The sequence below is a fragment of the Xenopus laevis genome, chromosome 2S, assembly GCF_017654675.1.
Source record: "Xenopus laevis strain J_2021 chromosome 2S, Xenopus_laevis_v10.1, whole genome shotgun sequence".
Lineage (NCBI taxonomy): Eukaryota > Metazoa > Chordata > Amphibia > Anura > Pipidae > Xenopus > Xenopus laevis.
In genome coordinates, this window is record NC_054374.1 from 141,791,588 (window position 1) to 141,816,869 (window position 25,282).

The following is a 25,282-nucleotide window of genomic DNA, read 5'->3' on the forward strand; positions in this document are numbered from 1 at the left end:
GATTTAGCAATCATTTTAACTTCTTTAAAGTGTATTTTCATAAAGACACTAGATGGGGCTACTGAGCCAATAATAAAAAAAAGGTTGCACTTCGAGTCCAACATCATTTGGATTTCCATGCCTTCCATCGGATTGCTTTACCACCGATATGGATTCATGCAGCTTAGTTACCATCAAGTACAAGCTACTGTTTTATTATTCCAGAATAAAAGGAAATCACTTTTAAAACTTTAATTGAAGTGGACTCTTGTGGTGATCTAAATTACAGAAAAAGACCCCTTGTCCGGAAAAGCCCAGTTCCAAAGCATTATGGATAATAGGTCCTAAAAGAAAACAGAACTTCAGCTCCCACTCATCTGTAAATGCAAATATGCAGATACAATTTTTGTGCAAACAATACATTGTATACTTATACTATATAGCCCGCTTAAACAAAAATATGGATACCTTTAACGGGGGGCATTTTCCACAATATAAGTAAATCTGTACCCATATTAAATGCAGATATTCCTATATTTGCCATATAGATCTGGAACATTTAAAATAAGCTTTACCTTGAATCGATATATATATATAGAACAATGGGGGAAAAAACACGTGCAATAAATGAATATAAAAATAAATATTATTCAGTTCATACAGGACAATAATCAGAAATGACATGCTTTTCTAATCTAAAGAAGTTCATTACATTAACATTTTCATTGATTCATTAAAGTAAATGCAAGTTACCAGCCAGTTATTCTTATTCCCTTTGCATGTATCTGTATTTTACAATAGTTCTCAACAATGGAATATCTGGTGGGCCTGAGTGAAGTTTATTGGCTCACAGCCAGGTGGCGCTTTCTTTACCTGTTCCTTTGGCTAAAGGTCCTCACTTACTATAAGTCAGAAAAGGGCGTATCTCATATCTCATATGCTTGAAATACATACTTGAAGATACGGTGGCTATAGATAGAATAGATACTTGTATTAGGAAAGTGTTTTATGGAAATTTTTGACAGTATCTTCCCTTTCGACAGCAGGACATCATACAAAGGCCAACCAAAGGGCTAAACTGAACTGTCTGGTGACTGGAATAAATCCATATGGTGCTGGGGACAAATATTCATATTGAGAAAATGAAAATTTACGCTTCAGCATACTGAAATAAGAAGCTTTCTAAATACGATCAATTAAATATTCTGCATCGTTTCTGAAATAATCAAGTTTATCTTCACTATCCCTCTCAGCATCTGTTTCTCTTCATTCTCTCTTCATGCAGCAGTTGGGTGTCAGATAATCATTGACAGTTAGATTCAATATATCTTATAGGGGGGCTCCTTTTGCCTAGAAGATGTATTAGAACTTAGTCTATTAAATCACCAGACATCATGTCTCTCTACATGTAGGATTTGTGCAAAAGGCAGTTATTTTGTTAGATTTTGTTTGTACTGGAATCAGTTATTTGAGTGAGCTCTAATACATCTTCTAGGCAAAAGGAGCCCCCCTATAAGATATATTGGTATATTGGATCATTCATCTGACACCCAACTGCTGCATGAAGACAGAATGAGGAGAAACAGATGCTGAGAGAGGAAAAGTGAAGATAAACTTGATTATTTCAGAAATAATGCAGCATTTTTTGATTGATTGTATTTAGAAAGTTTCAGTATGATGCAGCTTATATTAAATTTTCATTTTCGCGATAGTTCACCTTTAAATAACAGTTGGCTGTGATCAGCTAAATGCTTATAAGCCTAATGCAGGCATGAGCCTGATCGGATGATATGGGACACTGCAGTGTTGCAACTAGGTTACATTTTCATGACTGCATCAACAGATACAATGTAGTTGCTCCTAGTGTTGGAACTGGGCCAGCGGGACACTGGGAAAGAATTTGGTGGGCCCCACTGGCTCAGACCTGTTAGTCCTGCTCCATGAACTCCCTTCCGGCACCCGGTTGCCACCGTGAGCAGAAAAAAAGGGTAGGAGCGGGTAGTCGAGGGGGGGGGTGAAGTGTCTTCGTCGATGGGGCAGGGGGCCCGGTGGGGGTTTGGGGGCCCCGCTGGGGGTGTAGGGGCCCCGGTGGGGGGTGTAGGGGCCCCAAAGCAGCAGCCCCGGTAGGCCCCCCAGTCTGACCCTGGTTGCGCCTAAAGATTTGCATCGCAGTGCAAGTGCAATTGTGTCCAGTGCTTCCCTTACAGCCAAAATTTGGCTGGAATTCTGGGGGGAAAACACTGCAACGTTGGTAAAAAACATGATGACTTTATGCCTAAAATTGCACTTTGCACTTGTGATTATAAGGTACATTCTCTGTGCTGAATATATTATAAGGAAAGCTGACAGCTCCACAGAGCAAGGATATCCAAACACCCATTCCCACTGTGTTAATAAACTTTCCCTGGCATTCTCCTGTACGAGTCCCTGTGTAAACATACATGTTCAGCCACTACCTTTCTATCCCATATTTTTACATCCTATTTATGCAATCATTTTCTAACACCCATTCCTAGCAGAATGATAATATTCCAGCACAGCACTGTGCCACAATAATACCCCTTCTCCTTCTTTCCTCATTTTCTACCCTACTGCTTTTCAGCATCACTGGGTTCCTTGTCTTTCCACTTCTCACTATTATATGCTTTTAAAAAACTTCCTTTATGGCCAAACAGTATAAAAAGAAAGATACATAGATGACTATTCACTGCTAGACAGAAAGCAAGTGTAATCCTTCCAATCTGTCCATGAGTTCATTCACACTCCCAATGGGGGCACACAAGTCCGGGTGATCAGTTTCATATTATGATGCCACCTCCCATTAAACAGGTATTCAGATCAGCTGATCCTCGGGTGTTTCGTTGATGAGCAGTGACCACTTGTCTTGCGGCTCTACAAGAGAATTGTGCGGCTTCAGCTTCTGGGACACTTGGCTCATGTAGCTGATCTGATCCCAGTCATTGGTCTTTGGCAATTCCCTTCTCCACTCATCCAGCCCAATGTGAACACTTATCTGTGATGGGGTGAGAGGCTTCATGTGTCCCTGTGCACGAGCTTCATGCCTGTCTGCGTCTGGTTTCCTATACCTGAGTGGGGACAGCATAATAATGATATTAAAGAACAGATACAGTATTATATATAATGATATGCTTATAATACACAACAGCAATGAATATCCTGCAAATGATATCCTTATAAACAGCTCTTAATGATGTCATCAGTTAGCGATGTAATTTTTGTCACATGACTCACTTAAACTTGTGTATTAGAAAATAAAAATATGAGGATATAAGGGGGGTTATTTATTAGGCTCCGAATACCCGAAATCCGAAAAATTCTGATTTTTTGGACCTTTAAAAAAAAAATCTGAATTTTTGGGGATTTATTAAAGTCCGATGGTATGAAAACTCCAAATCCGAAAACTCATCATCTCAAAGTTCACGGGGTCTTGTATTAGTCAATGGGGAAGGTCCCAGTGTCTGCGCTGCTGTCAGTACCGATATCTGATTTTGAGCCAAAAAGTCAGAAAAATTTGTGGTTTTTGCAGAAAAATCTGAAAACTTCGGGCGTTTCAAGCTTTTCGGGCAAAGGTCCGAAGTTTGCCTGAACCTATTTTTTTTTAAATGATGAATAAGTTCCATTCAGGAGTTCGAAGTTGCTCGGATTTTTATCTTAGAAATACTGAGATAAATTCGGAGCTTGATAAATAACCTAGAAGTGTTATAGTGTATAAGAGCTCACTCAAATAACTGATTCCAGTACAAACAAAATCTAACAAAATAACTGCCTTTTGCACAAATCCTACATGTAGAGAGACAGGATGTCTGGTGATTTTAATAGAGTGAGCTCTAATACATATTCTAGGCAAAAGGAGCCCCCCTATAAAGGTGGCCATACACGGATAGATCCGCTCGTTTGGCGATGTCGCCAAACGAGCGGATCTCCCTCCGATATGCCCACCTTGAGGTGAGCAATATCGGGCTGATCCGATCGTGGGCCCTAGGGCCCAACGATCGGATCCTAGCGTTCGCCAAACGGGCGGTCGGATCGCGGGACCGCATCAACGAACAGATGCGGCCGCGATCCGACGGGATTTTTAATCCCATCCGATCGAGATCTGGCCGACTTTCGGCCAGATCTCGATCGGGGAAGCCCGTCGGGGGCCCCCATACACGGGCCAATAAGCTGCCGACACGGTCTGTCGGCAGCTTTTATCGGCCCGTGTATGGCCACCTTAAGATATATTGGATCATTCATCTGACACCCAACTCCAAGAAGACAGAATGAAGAGAAACAGATTCTGAGAGAGGAATAGTGAAGATAAACTTGATTATTTCAGAAATGGTACAGAATATTTAATTGATTGTATTTAGAATGTTTCTTATTTCAGTATGAGGAAGCTTATATTAAATTTTCATTTTCACAATAGTTCCCCTTAATAATTATGTCTTGATACAAAGAGGACACACTCATTTGCATGTGTTGGCAATTCTTTACTAAGCAATTCCCCTGCTTCCGTGTGTTTGCTAATGAGGAAACTGTAAAGCTTGGCAACTCATCCTATAATCAGCTGCTGCATCATTTTCCATGCACATGTGTCCTCTGCTGTTTATATGAATAGCTAATCCCTTCATTCACCTTTTGTTAGTGTACACCCGTAAAATTCTCCTTTGGTTATTTGTACTGTCAAATGCTCGCAAGCGTTTCCTCACTTAAAAACGGAAATGACTCCTTGGAACCAAAATTACATATCATTTTGCGTGTAGGCGTGTCATTCGAAGCAACTTTTAACTATACACGCAATACACATTAGTTGAAACATTTCAGTGTTTTCAAAGTTATTCGTATTTTTTTTAAATTATTTATATAAGTGTATGCTGTGCTTTACAAGAGCGTAAACACAAAGAGGGGGTCAGGAATTATTAATTAGGCATTGAGAAGAGTTTTAATATACAAAATAAGGTTCCTGTCCTGAAGAGCTTACAACCTAAGAGGAAGAGAAGCCAAACAGCTTTTTGTCTGGACTGCTATTTAAATATATGCTATTGATATGTATGTATGTATAGTCTTATTTATTTACACAGCACTGTACAACAGAAATAAGTGATTAGAACAATCTAGGGATGCACTGAATCCACTATTTTGGTTTCAGCCTAACCCCCGAATCCTTCCTGAAAGATTTGGCTGAATACAGAACCAAATCCTAATTTGCATATGCAAATTAGGGGTGGGAAGGGGAAAACATTTTTTATACTCTAAGGGGTTTATTTATCAAAGTCCGATTTTATCTCAACGTTTTCTGCTGCAAACTCCGATCAAATACGTTCTGGTTTTTTACGTTTATTTATTATTACATTTTCCTGAAAATTTGCATTGCGGGGAAAAAAAATGATTTTTTCAGATTTTTCACCCGAAAACTCCAAAAACTTCGGGGTATTGCACAAAACCCAGCGCACATCAAAAAATCATCGGGACTTCACTCATTGACTTATATACAACCTCAACCGGTCTCAGATGCCGGATTTTCTGATTCTGACTTTTCCATCCTTGGGGTTTAATAAATTCCGAAAAATTCGTGATTTTTTTAAAAGTCCGATTTTATAAAAAAAAAAAATCACCCATTTTTCGGGATTTTTGCATTCGGAATTCAGTAAATAACCCCCTAAATGTAACCTTGAAAGGGACACTAATCCCAAAAAGCTAGGCATAGCATGATGAATGTTTTTTTTTTAACCAACTACTACATAAATATAAGTGATTAAAATCTTGTGCAATCTTGTTTAGTATTATGGAATACATATATGTATGGGATCCCTTATCCAGCAACCTGTTGTCCAGAAAGCTCCAGATTACTTGAAGGCAAGTCCATTTCAAGCAAATAATTCAAATTTTTAAAGATGATTTCCTTTGCTCTGATTTCATATTGAATGAATCCATATTGGGCCAATTATATTGGGTTTATTTAATGTTAAAATTTTTGGCAGACTTATGGTGGCCATACACGGGCAGATAAAGTTGCCGATTTCGGTAGTTTTGACAGCTTATCTGCCCGTGTATGGGGGCTTCCGACGGGTCTTCCCGATCGATATCTGGCCACGATATCGATCGGGAAGGTTTGATTTTAACCCGACGACCCGTCGGAGCCCCTTGGCGCATCATAATCCGATCGTTCGACCATACGCCCAAACGTTCGGATTACCCCCGATATAGCCATGCCGTTAGTGGCATATCGGGGAAAGATCCGTTCGTTTGGCGATAACGCCCCTCCCAGGTTAAATCAGGCTGTGCTCTTGCCTTCTTGCCACGGGGGGGGGGGCAAATACAGGATTTCCATAAGTTTAAAATCACTCTTACTATCTGGCAGCCTCAATTCAAAAACCTTCACATGATATCTACTTGTAAAAGGACTTATAATACACAGCCACATTGGGAGGCCCATTTATCAAAGGTCGAATTTTGAATTCACGTGTTTTTTGAAAACTCCCATAAACTCCCAAGAACTCGAAATTCGACCAATCGAAATGTATTCTAAAAATCTAATTTTTAAAACTCGGGTGAATAGGATCGACCGGAAAACTTTTTTTTTTTCCTCCAAAAAAAAAACTTGAATTTCAGGAAGGGTGCAAACAACTCCAAAATGATCTCCCATTGACTTAAACAGCCATTTGGCAGGTTTTAGGTGGCGAATAGTCGAATTTGAGTTCTTAAAGGGCCAGAGTATGATAAATCTCGAAAATCTAATTTTTTTGAAAAACTCAAATCGAATTTGACTGTTTTGACCATAAAAAAACTCGAAAATTCGAATTTGAACTTTCAATTCGAACCCTTGATAAATCTGCCCCATAATATATCTTTTATGCAACACATGTACAGTGTGTGACTTACCATTTCAACTGCAATGAGGACAAAACCACAGAGACAGAGGAAGCTGCCATTGCAGCCGAGCCCATCCAAGGCTGTAACACAAGTCCCGCTGGCATGAACACACCTTGATAAAGCAAGAGCAAACTATGAGTGGAAACCTAAAAAGCTCACCTATTTGTATGCTTCACATAGGAATATTCCTGCACAATTTGCATTTTTATTTACCCCTTCTAAATTCTTGTGCTTATTTATTTATTTTCTATTTTACTCTGCAGCACTTCAGGGTGGAATTGAAATGGTTATGACATTGCTGGGGTCCTACTGACTCTGACAACCAGACCATGGTTGGAATGAAACCATAACATGATCCAGAGGAGAGAGCCTGAACAAGAAAAAGAAGTGATACATGACAACCAAGTGCAAATTGTTGCATTCACAGGCACAAGGGAGCCCTGTACTGAATTAATGTTTTTACTTAAAAGTAAAATTTTGCCGCCTAATGAAAAAACTGTAATACAAAGCAACTTTGCAATGTCCGTTAATAATAATAATAATAATAATAAGTGCTCAATTGTTTTAATAATTGCTATTGAAGTAGTATCGTCTCCTATGTTCTATACTTATATGACTTTTGGAACAATGTAGCAGAAGCCAGCTGAATAACAGGCCTGTGAAGAAGCATGCTGGGTGACTTCTACTATATTGTTTGCAAATAAGAGAAATTTAAAATAACTGAGGGGTGGTTCACCTTTAAGTTAGCTTTAAGTATGTTATTGAATGGCTAATTCTAAGCAACATTTCAATTGGTCTTAATTATTTCTTTCTTATAGTTTTTGAATTATTTGTCTTCTTCTTCTGATTCTTTCCAGTTTTCAAATGGGCGTTACTGACCCCATCTTAAAAAACTGTAAGTGCTCTGTAAGGCTACAGTTTAAAGGGATACTGTCATGGGAAAAAAAAATTCCAAAATGAATCAGTTAATAGTGCTGCTCCAGCAGAATTCTGCACTGAAATCCGTTTCTCAAAAGAGCAAACTTATTTTTTTATATTCAATTTTGAAATCTGACATGGGCTAGACATTTTGTCAATTTCCCAGCTGCCCCAAGACATGTGACTTGTGCTCTGATAAACTTCAATCACTCTTTACTGCTGTACTGCAAGTTGGAGTCATATCACCCCCTTCCCTTTCCCCCCAGCAGCCAAACAAAAGAACAATGGGAAGGTAACCAGATAACAGCTCCCTAACACAAGATAACAGCTGCCTGGTAGATCTAAGAACAACACTCAATAGTAAAAACCCATGTCCCACTGAGACACATTCAGTTACATTGAGAAGGAAAAACAGCAGCCTGCCAGAAAGCATTTCTCTCCTAATGTGCAGGCACAAGTCACATGACTGGGGGCAGCTGGAAAATTGACAAAATGTCTAGCCCCCATATCAGATTTTAAAATTGAATCTAAAAAAAATCTGTTTACTCTTTTGAGAATTGGATTTCAGTGCCGATTCTACTGGAGCAGCACTATTAATTGATTCATTTTGAAAAATTTTTTTTTCCCATGACAGGATCCCTTTAATGTTAGTGCTACTGTTTATTACTCATCTGTTTATTCAGTCCCTCTCCTATTGCTTTTCCAGTCTCTTATTCCAATCAATTCATGGTTGCTAGTGTAATTTGGACCCTAGCTACCAGATTTCTGAATTTTGAAACTGGAGAGCTGCTGAATAAAAAGTGAAAAAACTAAAAAACCACAAATAATAGAAAATGAAAACCAACTGCACACTGTATCAGAATATCATTCTCTACATCATACTAAAATTTAACCCCAGCAGCCCCATTGGAACATTGCTCAGAATGACATTTTCATTCATTGGCAAGATTAATTATTTTTGGGTTTACATCCCCTTAAAAATCTGAGCAGTCATTAAATTCAAGGCAAAGATGTGCCTTGCATCTCTTGCTAGGAATTTTATCCCGGGCTCTGGAGTGTTTTGCATACACTGCCACACCTTCCTTACAGCTCCTGTTTGATGCTGTAAAATTTAATACACATTTGTAGATTAATTTACCTGCAGCAATAGGTACGCCAAGAAGATTATATATTAAAGCAAATATAAAGTTTAGTCGTATTCTTCTCACTGTCCTCTTTGAGAGGTCGATACTGGCAACCACATCTAATAAATCATTCTGCAAGAAAGCATGTAAGAGTGATACAATTAGAGGCACATTTATCAAAGGTCGAATTTCGAATTCATGTGAGTTTTTAAAAACTCCCATAAAATCCCATTATACCTGAAATTCGACCAATCGAAATTTGTTTAAAAAAATCTAATTTCTAAAACTCGGGTGAATATGATCAACCCGAAAGCTCAAATCAAATTTGTATCGAATTCGATTTGAGGTTTAAAAACTCGATTCGAGTTTTTTCTCCAAAAAAAACCTCGAATGTCAGAAAGGGTGCAAAGAACTCCAAATTGATCCCAGGACATCTCCCATTGACTAAAGGAGCAATTCGGCAGGTTTTAGGTGGCGAATAGTCGAATTTTAGTTTGATAAATTTCAAAAATAAAATTTGAATTTAAAAAAAAAACTTGAATCGAATTTTAACAATTCCCTAGTCGAATTTAACAGCTTTGGCCATAAAATAACGAAAATTTGAATTAGAAATTCGACCCTTGATAAATCTGCCCGTTAGTAGTCTTTCCATTCCTTATTGTACTCACAATCCCACAGTTGCAACCCATAGGAAAATAAATATGAGGGGGCAATGCATTTCCATTACTTTCTCTTTGCATGCAACTGCACAAATAGTAGGGTCTGGAGGGTTGTCCCATTTGGCTCCACGGGGAAACCCTACATAGGTCAATGCCCGAAATAAAGAATAGATACAAACTTGACACAGGAGAGTCTAAATTAAACAAATAAATTTGATTTTTAAATTACGGAGTTAAATGCACCAGCCACAGTAACAAAACCAAGGCCATTTATGGATACATCAAATGAAGTCCTTTTTATTGCAGTTCTCTGCTTTCTATTTGTGTCTCCAAATACTACAGCATAGATTCATCAGTAATCTCATACCCTGATAAGAACTATATCTGCAGCTTCAATGGCCACATCAGTCCCGGTGCCAATGGCAATGCCAATATCAGCTCTGGCAAGCGCCGGCGAGTCATTCACTCCATCTCCTACCATGGCCACCCTCTTCTTATCACTCTGGAGAGCTTGAACCTTTGCAACTTTATGGGAGGGAAGAACTTCGGCAAAAACCTTCTTGATGCCAACCTATTATAAATGACTTGTTATTGGCAACATACCAAAGAATATATGGATATATAACATTACAACACAACATATATTCATGTGTACAGCTTTCTGATCCCGGTTGCCTCCATGACAGATATTTTACTATAAGGATTTTGTTTCACGGGTGAATGAATCACAGCATTATAAAAATAATAATAAATGCCTTGAGGCACAACAGTGTCATCGGTACATTCAGGAGGCTGTATGTGTCAGCTCTTGCCTTCATAATAAAAACTGACATAATGTGAGTAATCCTGCCAGGGAGATAGAGAACAAGGTTACTGCTAGCATTCACCAGCCAAAGTGTTGAGTCAGTTGTTCCATGGGAGAGAGACTGCTGTAAGTAAGAGCTTATTCATACAGTCTGCCTGGCTTTGGAGCTGGTACTTCCAGTTGTAAGGGAGGCAGCCAAACTGATTTTCTTATCAAAAGACATTTAATAAGATCTAGGGATGCACCGAATCCAGGATTCGGCTCATAATTCGGCCTTTTTCAGCAGGATTCGGATTCGGCCAATCCTTCTGCCCGGCTGAACTGAATCCAAGGGAGTGAAATCATGTGACTTTTGTCTCAAAAGTAAACAATGTTTTCCCCTTCCCACCACTAATTTGCATATGCAAATTAGGATTCGGACGAATCTTTCGCGAAGGATTCAGGGGTTCGGCTGAATTTAAAATAGTGGATTCGGTCAATCCCTAATAAGATCTGAACATTGATTTGGTTAGAAAATACTTATTTACTCTCAGCAAGGATAGATTCCCTTTAATAAATATTTTTCTCTAGCATTCACTATTTACATTTAGGTAAGTTAATTTTAAATTTGTGTTAAACTGGCCAACACACACTGACCAATGTTTTACCTGTAAAACAAGTGCAGTTCTTATTGTAATTATAGGCTATCAAGAAATACCTGGGTAGCAATAGCTTTAGCAGTTTTTCTGTTGTCGCCTGTAATCAGAGCCACATCTATTCCCATGCTTTTTAGGGTATGTACAGCGAGAGCCGCCTCCTGTTTCACCGTGTCTGCGATGGCAATCATTCCGCACAGCTCACCTTAAGGAAATAAAGGGACTTAAAGAAACCGTAGCACCAAAAAATTTAAGTATTTTAAAGTAATGATTAAGGGCAGAATTGAAACTTTGGAAATGTATTTTATGGTCAAAACTGTCAGATTCGACTTGATTACATTTTTTGAAAAACTTTGAATTTGAATTTCGAGATTTATTATACTCTGGCCCTTTAAGAATTCAAATTTGACTATTTGCCACCTAAAACCTGCCGAATTACTGTCAAAGGGAGATGTCCAGGAATCAATTTGGAGATGTTTGCAGCCTTCCTGACATCCAAGTCTTTTTCAGAGAAAAAACTCGAATCGAGTATGTTCAAATTCAATTCAAATTCGATTCGAGTTTTTTGACTCTGTAAAATTCGTCCGAGTTTAAGATATTCGATCTTTATAATAAATAAATGAATATTCGAATTTCAAGTAAAATCAAATTAATTTGCCTTGCACTGGTAAAACTGATGTGATTGCTTCAGAAACGCTACTATAGTTCATATAAACAATAATAATGTTTCTGAAGCAAACACAGTAGTTTTACAAGTGCAGGGCAATACTACATTATATTTGTATTACTTTAAAACACTTTAATTTTTTGAAGTTAATGTTCCTTTAATGCACTGTAACATTAATGCCAACACACCTATTTACATTCAGTTCCCCTGCAAAAACAAAATCTTGGGAGCGGCTCAGATCGCACAGCAAACCCTCTCCTGCCCCACTCCCTATGATGTTGCATACTTAGTTGTTCTGTTCAACCAATTTCTTATTAAAAAGCAACAACAATAGTATTTGATCATTTATGCCATGAGGATGTTTCATTTTACCATCTATTGCCACTAGTATTGCTGTTTGTCCTTTCATCTCATGGCTGGACATGGCCTCATCAACATCAGTGGAGATGTGTAGCCCGTTGCGTCTCATCCATTCTCGATTGCCAATTAAAACAGTGTGGGCTACTGGAGCTTGTGCACCTGGGAAACACAAACAAGTGAGACAGACCAACCCAATGAGCTTGGAACAAAAACTTTCCTTCTACAGTGAAAGATTTCTTACATTACTACATGACTACTAACTTAAGTAGTCCATACACATGCAGATATAAGGATGATAATCTATGACACGATGAGTAAATGATCTGGACGGATATTACTCCGTTTATATTGTTTGTTTCTGTCCCTTTGTTCATCTGTATTTAAAAAGTCTCAATGTGGCCCTGACTCATGTGCAGTCTCACTACGTTTGGGGTGCTCTATAATGCAGAATTTCCCCCCACAGGATTTCCAGTGTAATTTTAACATGCACTGCAACTTGCGTGTGATGAGGCAATCATTTGCACCCTGTAACAGGGCTGGAATACTCTCCAATGTACTATTGCACACAGCATCTGTAACTGCATTTGTGTACAATTTGTGTGCTGCAAGTCATTCACATCCATGAAGGTACTGTAAAGGTGGCCATTGACGTAACAATTAGGATCTTTCTTGGAAAAGATCTTTTACAAGAAAGATAGTTTGTTTCAATACACACGTGTAGAGCTGAATTGTCAGATATACAAGTAGAATCAATAGAATTCTACCTGTATCTGACGATTCAGCACTAACAATGGCCGATGTTTGGGTTCCTTCAAAGGCACCCGATAAAAATTTTCCATCCAGCCTGATCGACGAGCCGACCGATATCCAAGTCTTCTGCCGATATCAGTCGGCTCTTTTCCCACCTTACACACACCGAATATCGTACAAAAATTAGTTTTGTATGATATTATCTGTGCGTCTATGGCCACCTTTACTCGCTAAGCTAACTCCAAAACTACCGCAAGCTCCCAGATAATGGTAATATAAGTTTCCTAGCATTCATAATCCTGTGGAATTTATTACTGCAGGATGAACAAACCCATTGGCGATTGCCTCAAGTTGCAGCCTCTATGCAAATGCCTTTGTGAATTGTGTCATTGTGCAGTCGATTTTGCATTAATTCACTATTCTTTGTATTTGCAAATCGGCCCTATTGTATCCTCACTCATTCTTCTGCGTGCCATCAATACAAATGGAGCAATACCTAATAATTCTGGTGTGATAATCAAAGAGCTGTCTGTGGTACTGATGAGAGAATTTCTGTAGGAATTCTGTTCATTTAGTCCTTCTTCACTCTGGACTAAAACACTCTCTATGTTGTTCACTTTACAGCTGATGCCACATCCCGGGACAGCCTGGAAATCTGTACAATATCCTAGCGATTCCGTACCAAGTTCCTATAGGACAGAGAGAAATATTACCACTCAAAGAAAGTTCTGGGTTTCATAAAAATACTGCATGCCTCTGCCTGTCACTTAATGATAGAATATATAGTGAATAAAGTATCCCCTCCTGTAAAATATAAGGATATTATAAATTACCGAGGAGTTTCATGACCATATAAAAGTACGAGGCTGAAGGCCAGTGTTTTTATACAGGTCATGTAAGGAAAAAAGGCCTGGCACACGGAGCAAGTTAAACCGGGGTCCTACCCCTGGTGTGGTGCACACCAGGTGTAGGACCCCGGTTTAACTTGCTCCGTGTGCCAGGCCTTTTTTCCTTACTTGTATCCATTGGGAGTGCCGTCTCCCGCAGGTCTTGGGCACCAGCATATTTCTACGAAGGGCCTGAGTGTGCGCGTGGTCTTCGTGTACTACTTTATACAGGTCATGAAACTCCAAGGTAACTTCTAATATCCTCATATTTTGCAACTGGGGGTACTTTATTCACTATATATTCTATCATTAAGTGACAGGCAGAGGCATGCAGTATTTTTATGAAGTAAAGAGTGATTGAAGTTTATCAGAGCACAAGTCACATGACCAGGGGCAGCTGGGAAATTGACAAAATGTCTAGCCCCATGTCAGATTTCAAAATTGAATATAAAAAGATCTGTTTGCTCTTTTGAGAAATGGATTTTAGTGCAGAATTCTGCTGGAGCAGCACTATTAACTGATTCGTTTTGAAAAAATTTTTTTTCCCATGACAGTATCCCTTTAATATAATATGGTCTTGATAAATGTAGTATTTCTGCCCATGAGTCGGAAAGCAGTGATAGAATAGCACAATCCAAACAGAACAAATGTGTTACCTCCTTGCAGTATTTTGAAACTGCCATTCCCAAAGGATGTTCACTGCTGGCTTCTGCTGTCCCCACCAATGCTAGCATTCTTTTCAGAGGCATCTTCACCACATCGCCTAGCAGCAGCACCCTCATGACTTTAGGCACCCCATGGGTTATGGTGCCGGTCTTGTCAAACATCACTGCATTTATCTGGATATAAATGTTCGCAATTTTATTGTATGTTGAACAAATACCAATCAAAACAGCTTTCGCTTATTATTATAAAGCAATTTAACTACTTGTTGTAACGTCAGAAAACAGAGATTACAGTGAATATATGTGACATAGTAACATAGTAAGTTAGGTTGAAAAAAGACACACGTCCCTCAAGTTCAACCTTTTAACTTTTTAACTGCCAGTTGATCCAGAGGAAGGCAAAAAAAACCATTTGAAAAAAATCCTTCCTGGCTCCAAAATGGCAAAATGACTAGTCCCTGGATCAACTTGTACTATGAGCTATCTCCCATAACCCTGTATTCCCTCACTTGCTAAAAAGCCATCCAACCCCTTCTTAAAGCTATCTAATGTATCAGCCTGTACCACTGATAAACATACATATAAAATGAACCTGTAGCCCTCCAACCTGTTGAAGTAGTTGGGCAATGTGATTTAGCAGCAGTCAGGGTAAACATCCCCTGTAAAAGGTGAGAATGTACAGCTCTATGTTGCTTACTGACCTTGTGAGCCATCTCCAGTGGTTCACCGCCTTTGATAAGGATTCCATTCTGAGCTGCCACTCCTGTTCCAACCATTACTGCCGTGGGTGTTGCCAGGCCCAAAGCACAGGGACAGGCGATGCTCAGCACCGTAATGGAGGTCTGAAATGCCACACGTATTATGACTTCTGTCTTAGACATATTTTTATTGTAACTCTGAAATTATATGGAAAAATAAGACGTTAAAGGAACAATTCAGTGTAAAAATCAAAACTGGGTAAATAGAAAGGCTGTGCAAAATAAGAAATGTTTAGTTAGTTAGCCATAACTATAAAGTCTGGAGTGACTGGATGTCTAACATAACAAACACTACTTCCTGCTTTTCGGCTCTCTAACTCTGAGTTAGTCAGCGACTTTGAGGGGGGCCACATGGGACCTAACTTTGCAGTGAGTTTGCAATTGATCCTCAGCATTCAGCTCAGATTCAAAAGCAACAGATATGACCCATGTGGCCCCCTCTCAAGTCACTGATTGGTTACTGCCTGGTAACCAATCAGTGGAAACCAAGAGAGCTGCAAAGCAGGAATTAGGGGCAGATATACCTAGGGTCGAATATCAAGGGTTAATTTACCCTCGATATTCGACTATCGAATGTATATTCGAAGTTGAAGGATTTACCGCAAATAGTTTGAACGAACGAAAAATCGTGGATTTTAATCCATCGATCGAATGATTTTTCTTCGACCAAAAAAAGATTGCAAAGCCTATGGGGAACTTCCACATAGGCTAACATTGACTTAGGTAGGTTTTAGGTGGCGAACTAGTGGGTCGAAGTTTTTTTTAAAGAGACAGTACTTCGACTATCGAATGGTCGTATATTCAAATCAAGGTTGAAGTAGCCAATTTGATGGTCGAAGTAGCCAAAAAAAACATTCGAAATTCGAAGTTTTTTTTATTCTATTCCTTTACTCGAGCTAAGTAAATGGGCCCCTTAGTATTCTGGCTATTATGTTAGACATCCAGTCACTCCAGCCATTACAGTTTTGGCTAACTAACTATATTGGAAACATTTTTTTAACTATCTTTTTACACAGTTTTTATTTTTACACTGAACAATTCCTTTAAAAGGACAAAGGTGATCAAGATAGTATGTATTAGCAGGTGATCAGTAGATAGATTAATTATTATTTTATTAAAGAGCAAACTCAATATCGGTTTATATAAACTTTATAGAAAGCTCGTTATTATCATTATTCTTCAAAACAATTAATATTCAGTATTCATTCTTGAAACAGAGTGGAACAAAGTCAGTATTAATATACTTACTGGAAAATATTTAACTATGATATCAAAATTGACAAAGCCAATTGTTATCCAAGTCACCAAAGTCACAACAGAAATAATGATGATAAAAGGAACAAAGAATCCACTTATTTTATCTGCCAGCTGCTGGATAGGTGCCTATAAAAGAGAGAATAATTCATTACCATATTTGAAGAGTGATTTATGTATATATATTTATTTATATGTCTGTGCATTTATATAACATGTTTACAAATTTGACGAAAATGACTTACAATTGAATAACATTACAATCACCAAAAGCAAAACATACAATCATGGCAATTCGGCTTAATGTGGGATTTTTTGAATTTTCCTGTGATTAAGCCGGATCATGTGTTTTACTTGTGGTGATCATAATGTTATTCATTGGTAAGTACTTTTTAGGAGATTTGTTACAAGTGGATGCTCAGATTTAACTGCAGAAGACAAATCTTACTGTGTGCCATTACCCTTATATATAGGGGCAGATTCACTAAAGGGCGAAGTGGCCGACGCTGGCGAAAATTCGGCAGAAATCACATCCGCAGGGACATCGCTAATTTATTAACGGGTGTAGAGGACAATTCGTTAGCAAACGAGACCGTCGCTATCATTCGTTTGCACTCTAATGCCAGACGACTTTTCCCTCTGGCGAATGGTCGTTACTCCGCAAATTCAGTAAGATGCAAATTTTATTTCATTTCATTAAAATTGTCAAAAACACTGGTGACTTTTCTTTTTTAAAGCTGGATTGCCTTCAAAAGTCCTAACTGTTAATGATTTATGCATGAACAGTTTTTAACTAATTTTTTAAACTAATTTGAGGGACATGTTACATTTGTTTAGGGGTGGGCTCATGTCTAGGGAATTAGAAGATCTGTTCTGTCTTTATTATGGCTCATTGGACATTTGAGTGCTAGCGAAGTTTTGCCAGGTAGACATGAACGCTAGTGAAACTTAGCTATGAAATGTTCGTACAGCCGAAGTAACGGTACCGAAAATTCACCATCGCTTGGCTGCTGAGACGCAAATTTGCATTTTGGTGAATTCGCGAAGTGGTAAAGAATTTGCGCCTGACGAAGTGGTGTGGAGCGTGGCAAAGCTATTTGTAAGTGGTGTAAACTTGTGCACAGTAGGACCCAATTTCTGGAGAAGTGGGGTTGGATAGGAAGGGAGAGGAATCTATAGAAAGAAGAGCCCTAGAATGGAATCCACAGGGATCAAGAAAAAGGGGACAGCCTCAAAAAACATGGAGAAGATCAGTGGAAGAAGAAATTATAAAGATGGGAAAAACATGGAATGAGATCAAGAGATTAGCAACAAATAGATCTGAATGGAGAGTCTTCACGGACACCCTATACTTCACTGGGAGTCAAAGGAACAGATGATGAAAAAACCTGTGCGGAAAATATTGAGAAAATATTGTGATAAATTCGGACTTTGATAAATAACCCATCTAAAAGATTTCTGCTCCATTTTAAAAGAATAAATGGAGGCCTTTTGTGACATCAAGTCACTCAGTTAAGTGGTCTGTCACATTAAAATCAAATGAATGCTGTGACATGGTGATTGTATCCCTGTCATTGAGTTCTGTCACTCTGATGATGGTGAGCTTCTACGTGAGCTTGGAGTCTGCTCAGCAAGAATCATTGCTGTAGCCAATATTTAATCTGCTCTACATAACCGGTACCTTCTCTGTACTACCCACTCTTTTTTACATTTTCAAATTGGTAAAATAAAGAAGAACAAAACTTAAGGTAAGGCTGACTATAATGCATTCCAAATGCATCAAGATTGGTTATTAAACATATGAGAAATATTCATGCAAATTCTAAGCACCTTGGACATTTGAGCTTCCTCCACAAGTTTAACAATCTGTGCCAAAGTGGTTTCAGATCCAACATGCGTGGCTTCAACAAGGACTGTGCCGTGTGCATTGATGGAACCAGCAATAACCATGCTCCCAGGCTTCTTCCTTACGGGCATCGGCTCACCTACAAAGCAGCAAATTCCATGAAGGAAGAAAGCATTGCACAACAACAGCGGCAATTATTTTGCTTGTTGAGACAATTATAAATTATGTCCTAATAATAATCAGGTTTTACATGTCATCAATGATCATTATAAATTCTTTCAGATACATATTAGATAACATAGTTTAGGCAGATAATATGATGGCTGAAGCCAGTAGCCCTGCCACCTGTGTTACTTATGGAACAATGTCAGGGTGATGCTTGTTCATAGCAGAAGACAAGAGCATTAGTTATGTCATCCTCAGTAACAAAGAATTATATTATCAATAATTAAAAAGTATCATAAAAATGGAAAAACTTGCTGTGAGATCATATTCCTAGGATGTTTGGACATCATCCATTTAGACTACTGAGAAGGGTCATATTCATAGATAGTCCTTGGAAGGGCAATGTCCCTAGAGTGTCAGGGTATGAATTTCCTAGAGTCCTGGGATTTTTTATATTGTTAGAGTGACAGTTTACCCCGTGGGTTCCCTTAGAGATGAAGTACAAACACACACAGACATTAGATGAAAACAAAATATTAAAGGGAACTATCACGAAAATGAAAATTTAATATAAGCTCCAACATACTGAAATAAGAATCTTTTTAAATACAATCAATTAAATATTCTGTACCGTTTCTGAAATTATCAAGTTTATCTTCACTATCCCTCTCTCAGCATCTGTTTCTCTTCATTCTTTCTTCATGCAGCAGTTGGGTGTCAGATAATCATTGACAGTTAGATCTGATATATCTTATAGGGGGGCTCCTTTTGCCTAGAAGATCTATTAGAGCTCACTTTATTAAAATCACCAGACATCATGTCTCTCTACATGTAGGATTTGTGCAACAGGCAGTTATTTTGTTAGATTTTGTTTGAACTGGAATCAGTTATTTGAGTGAGCTCTAATACATCTGCTAGGAAAGGGAGCCCCCCTATAATATATAATATATATTGGATCTAACTGTCAATGAATATCTGACACCCAACTCCTGCATGAAGAGAGAATGAAGAGAAACAGATCCTGAGAGAGGGATAGTGAAGATAAACTTGATTATTTCAGAAACGATGCAAAATATTTAATTGATTGCATTTAGAAACTTTCTTATTTCGGTATAACAAAGCTTATATTAAATTATATTTCCCCTTTAACATTCACATGAAGCAGAAGCATATGTCCTATATATATATATATATATATATATATATATATATATATATATATATATATATATATATATATATATATATATATATATATATATATATATATATATATATATATATATATATTGGCCAGATCCTTCAACTCACGAACATACCGTAGATATAGATTAGATGCTACAGGTAAATGACTTTATAAATTAATTCAAATTCATATTTACATTGCATTACACCATTCTAGGGATTTAACATAATGGCAAATTGTGGTTATTATACTGTATGTATAACTGGGCAAGAAAAAAAAACAATAAATATACTAGGAAAAGTTTTACTTTTACACAGTATCTTGAAGCTATAGTGCCTATAACAATTTTTACATTAAGTTTTAAGAACAAGTGAAAATGAAAAGAGTACCTGTAATGAGAGATTCATCTGCCATTGAAGTTCCTTCGATGACCTTTCCATCAATGGGGAATTTACCCCCTGGGACAACCTTCACAATGTCTCCTCTTTGAACTAATTCTACAGCTACCTGCTCTTCTCTGAAACACATACAGATAAGAGGATCACAATGGCTCACTTACCAGCCAGTAAATTTAGGCAGTCATGCTTACTTGCTGCTTCAATTTAATTCTCTCTGGGCTTGTTGCAAAATACCGTCCTTTTCATTTACAAATTGCTGTGCAACTGAATTTTACTTGCAGGACGACTGCACAGAATATTGTATAAATGGCTTCTATACCAACCAGGTGCTGCTCCCCACTACAAAGACTGGGCCAGATTAAATTTATTGAAAAAAAGTTATCTCATGGTTTATCACGTGAAAAGTCACAGCTGAGATTCAATTCAAGGAGAAAAAGGTTTTCTCATTATTCAGTTCCAATTTTTTTTCCATAGAATTCAAAAGTTAGTTTCTCTGAATTGAATTGAATCTCAAACTGAATCCTGTGACGTGATCAACCTTCTTCTCACTGAATTGAATCTGGTCCATTATCTGTAAAACAAAAATGAAAGAATGGACTGTGTATCAGGAATAAAAAAATGAAGCAAGAAGACATACCTTAGAGTGGTTTGATTTGCACCAAATATAACAACTGTGGCCTCCGTAGCTTGTAAGGATATCAGCTTGGCGAGAGCTTCAGAGGTTTTACTCTAGGGTGTAGAAATATTATAGTGAAATCTCAGCGACATTTTTGTCTTGGTTATAGAGAAAGAATTATTTCAGTATAAATAAGCATATTTCATTTGTAACAAGTTACAACAGTATTGTATATGGAATACTTATGCAAGATGAAAGGTCAAGTTTACTCTGTAATCACATATGGGTCATTGTATTTCACTATTAATATGATGTTGTGAAAATGCAAATAAAAACTAACTGCATCATCACTTCACGTAGTCACCATCTTCCCAAACAAGTAAACCAAAAGAAATAGGAACTCTGTTAATGATCCAAGAGAAAATAAAAACACAGTGGAGCTCATTTATTAACACTGAGCAAATTTGCCCAGTGTTGATAAATGACCCCCAATATCCCTGAGAAAAGGATGTTACTGACTACAATAAACAGGCTCAAAAAGTCAAATGTATATAATCACGTAGAGATGAACAAATACCAAAAGGTATAAGATAATACTTCTGTCTTCTTAACAGTGTTCATGGTCTGCCAATGAGAATCAATAGCAACCCTTTTGTGCAGCAAGGTTCTAGTACTACACAGGCAGGATTAGACAGAGGTTGAGCTATCAAAAAGATCAATATGAGAGCTTAGATGCTGAGACCAACCTTTGCAATATGTTCCAGCCATCTTCCCAGGGCAATAAACATAAACAGCATCGGAGGGGTATCAAAAAAAGTCTCTGGGCTTTTGTCGGCTTTCTCCACCATGGCCACTGCCAGAATAACCACAGAGTAAATGTAGGCAATACTGGTGGCCAGGACAATCAGCACATCCATATTAGTTGCCTTGTGCTTCAGAGATTTATAAGCTTGAACATAAAAATACCAGCCTCCAAGGGTCTGTAGAGAAGAAGCACATAAAAACACATAAAGGGTGAAATGTAATCCCATAAAGAATGGTACAATGCAGGAATCTTTATAATCTTTAAAGGAGAACCAACCCCTTTTTATTAAAGTCCCCTACCCCCTACCCTACATAGACCCCCTCCTTGCTTCCCTCCAGCCGGAGTTCACGGGCACCATCTTCTTCTCTTCGGTAATCTTCAGGAAGAGAGCGGCGTATCGGCACATGCGCAGTAGGTACACATCCCCCGAAAGCCACGGAAATTGCTGAAGCACCGGAAGAAGACACGAAGATTACTAAAGAGAAGAAGATGGAACCCAGTGGCGGAAGTACCGGGGGAGCAGGGGGTGCGAGTGGGCTAGGGCCCGCACCCCCTCAGGGTCCCCCCCGGTAACCTGTGCGCCACTGACAAATGCGGGCGTACGGAGGGGGCGGGCCCGGCCGCGCGTCACGCACCAGGGCCCGCCCCCTCTAGTGACGCTACTGATGGAACCTGTGAACTCCGATGCCCTGAATCTGCAACGAGGGGTAAGTAAAGAGTAATTTACCCAGGGTAACACCTAGGCTGGGGGAGCAGGGAGGGGGGTCTATGTAGGGTAGGGGGTTTTAATAAAAAAGGGTTTGGTTCTCCTTTAAGACGGGGGTCCCCAACCTTTTTTTTTACCCATGAGCCAAATTCAACTGTAAAAGGGTTGGAGATCAATACAATAGTGAAAAATGTTTCTGGTGGTTAAATAAGGGCTATAATTAACTATTGTGTAGTTCCTATGAAGACTGGCAAATTACAGGAGGCTCTGTTTGGCTGTAAGTTTTTTTGCAACTAAAACTTGCCTCTAAACCTGGAATTCAAAAATAAGCGCCTGCTTTAAGTTCACAGGCAGCAACATCCAAGGAATTGGTGAGCAACATGTTACTCACAGGCCACTGGTTGAGGATCACTGCTTTAAGATCGGTCTAGTAGGTAAAATGCCAGGAGGGGGTTCTATATATATATCTATATTTACGATTCCTTTGTTTATATAAGCAGGGGAATCACTAAATTATCACTCAGCAAATACAAAGTCTGCAAAAGAAATAATGTACACCTACCTGAACAAAGGTACAGAGAATGAAAAAGACAAGATTTATTATTGACAGGCCGGGGATAATATTTCTGTCAAGCACCATAGTACTGTGATGATCTTTGTTAGCAGCAAACATGTAAATCATGAGGATTATAACAGGGATCCCAAATAGAAGACTGTAAAGGAAGGAATTTCTCCACCTTTAGAAATCAAGATTAAGACTTATTAGATTCAAGTAAATATTTTCCCACAAATACATTTATTAAAAATAATATGAGCAGAATTAAGGCAAACTAAATGCATATAACAGTTTTGTTGTCACGGTATGACTATAAAGATTTTCATTCCACAATGTGGTGAATTTATATCTGTTCAGCAGTGGGTTTCTATCTAACCTCTTTTGGATTTTGGATATGTGTCTGTTTACAGATTAGAACCCAACCTGCATGGGTTTCCTTTGGAAATATGCAGTTTCCTTCTGTTGTTTAAAAATATACAGGCGATTAAACTGGCGCCTGATGAAACTCACCAGTATCCAGTATAAAGTATGAAAATAAACGACCATGAAAATGGAGCATGTACACATTAAAAATAGAATTATGTCGATTAGCAATCTATCTTCTAGGATCCTTTACTGATGCTACATATCATTAATTAGATTGCCAGCGAAACCAGTACACCCATCCAGGAGCGGATTCATAATGGAACCAGATATTCAGGTCCTTCCATCATGCAACCATAACTCCCATGTCGTTAAACTTTAGTACAGGTATGGGACTTGTTATCCAGAATGCTCGGGGCTGGGGTTTTCCGGATAATGGATCTTTCTGTAATTTGGATCTTCATACCTTACATCTACTAGAAAATCATGTAAACATTAAATAAACCCAAAAAGCTGGTTCTGCTTCCAAAAGGATGAACTATATCTTAGTTGGGATCAAGTATAAGCTACTGTTTTATTATTACAGAGAGAAAGGATAATGGAGTCTATGGGAGACAGGTTTTTCTTAATTCTGAGATTTTTGTATAATAGGTTTCTGGATAATGGATCCCATACCTGTACTTTGTAAATGTCTTAGTTATTAGTATGCTAAATAGTTAATATTTTATGTGGGGTTTTTTGTAAGATACTATCCAAATAATAATTTATGATGTGTCAAAACAAATTTGTCCAGTATTAATATGAGTTTGAGGGGCACATTTACTCAGGGTCCAATATCGAGGGTTAATTAACCCTCGATATTCGACTGTCGAAGTTAAATCCTTCGAAGGATTTAGCGCTATTTGTTCGATCAAACGATCGAAGGAATAATCGAATGAACGTTTCAAAGGATTTTAATCCATTGATCGAAAGATTTTCCTTCGGTCAGAAATTGGCTAGAAAGCCTATGGGGACCTTCCCCATAGGCTAACATTGATGCTTGGTAGGTTTTAGGTGGTGAAGTAGGTGGTCCAAGTTTTTTTTAAAGAGACAGTACTTAGACTATCGAATGGTCGAATAGTCGAACGATTTTTAGTTCGAATCTTTTGATTCAAAGTCGTAGTCGAAGGTCGAAGTAGCCAATTCGATGGTCGAAATAGCCAATATTCTATTCCTTCACTCGAGCTAAGTAAATGTGCCCCCAAGTGTATTGGAAATGCAACAACAGATTCCAGTACCTGTGTGTAACAAGTGTCTAGGGCTTTAATACCTACCTGTGGAAAGTACAACTGTCTGGGGTTTCTAGTCAATATGTGTTCGGAAAAAAAACAACTGTCTGGGGCCTAAATCAATTTCCAACCAGTGGGATGGCATTTGTTGCATATGTGGGTCAGAACAGTTTATCTGCAAAGTTTTATATATATTCAGCTCTGGTACATGCACTGGATCTCTAACAAACCCAGAAATGACATAAGAACTTATTCACATTTTCTGAATCTGAGAATAGAAGAATCATAAATTAGACCCATAGTATATGTTTAAGCATTTCTTGAGGAAAGTGCTAAGAGTATGGATATAACATTGTATCAAGAAAGCCCTCGGAATATGTGTATAGCCATGTCATCCAGCAAGTATGTGGATAACCATTTCTAAAGAAAGATGCTAACAGTTTGTGGATACATTTCTATAATCGGATACTTCCGGGAATTACCAATTTCTGCTTTATATTTCTTTCTGGGAAGAAAGTTGTTACACTTAAGGCAATTATGTCTGATTACTGTAAGAAAATTCCCCAATATGATCCTGGTCTGGGGATAATGATTGGATATTATCTCAGTTACTTACTGTTTTATTTCCTCTTTGTGGTCTAGATTATGAGCTGTTGGATCTCTTTTGGCCAAAGAAGCTTGAAAGCCAATTCCCTGTAATTTAAGGACAAATATGATTTAAATATTTCTTTTATAAATGTAGAATGTCTGTGTTTGCCCATTACACCATGTAATGTCTGTTCCCAGTAACAGTGTTGCAAACATTGATTCTTTTCCCCTTTAGGCAATTGGCATACTGGGCTTTTTATTTTTTTTATAAAGTATTTTCTATAAAAAACACAAAAACACAAGGGACCAACCAGTCCCATGTGCCATTGGATTTGATGTTAATTTATTTACAGCCAATAATAAAAATAGTTGATCTTGAAGCCCCTAAAATGAAGTGATTGTGTTAATAAAAAAGGCTTTAGTTCCTCACAATTTTATGCAATCTTTT

General features: G+C 38.1%; 1 protein-coding gene across 2 annotated transcripts in view; it reads right to left on the minus strand.

The window, feature by feature from the left end:
• Positions 1–1,632: 1,632 nt before the first annotated feature.
• atp7b.S (ATPase, Cu++ transporting, beta polypeptide S homeolog) overlaps positions 1,633–25,282 on the minus strand; it is a 52,120-nt gene continuing 28,470 nt past the window's right edge. For both annotated transcript variants that reach the window (XM_041584484.1, XM_018248643.2), the window contains exons 6-21: positions 24,863–24,939; positions 22,622–22,796; positions 21,295–21,528; positions 20,570–20,661; positions 19,924–20,051; positions 18,168–18,322; positions 16,332–16,466; positions 15,027–15,221; positions 14,317–14,499; positions 13,270–13,462; positions 12,036–12,182; positions 11,059–11,201; positions 9,924–10,127; positions 8,912–9,029; positions 6,865–6,967; positions 1,633–3,065 (exon numbers count right to left, since the gene is read on the minus strand). In XM_041584484.1, coding sequence (XP_041440418.1) covers positions 2,813–3,065; positions 6,865–6,967; positions 8,912–9,029; positions 9,924–10,127; positions 11,059–11,201; positions 12,036–12,182; positions 13,270–13,462; positions 14,317–14,499; positions 15,027–15,221; positions 16,332–16,466; positions 18,168–18,322; positions 19,924–20,051; positions 20,570–20,661; positions 21,295–21,528; positions 22,622–22,796; positions 24,863–24,939 — 2,535 coding nt within the window. In that variant the 3' untranslated portion in view covers positions 1,633–2,812. The remainder of the gene's footprint in view (positions 3,066–6,864; positions 6,968–8,911; positions 9,030–9,923; positions 10,128–11,058; positions 11,202–12,035; positions 12,183–13,269; positions 13,463–14,316; positions 14,500–15,026; positions 15,222–16,331; positions 16,467–18,167; positions 18,323–19,923; positions 20,052–20,569; positions 20,662–21,294; positions 21,529–22,621; positions 22,797–24,862; positions 24,940–25,282) is intronic.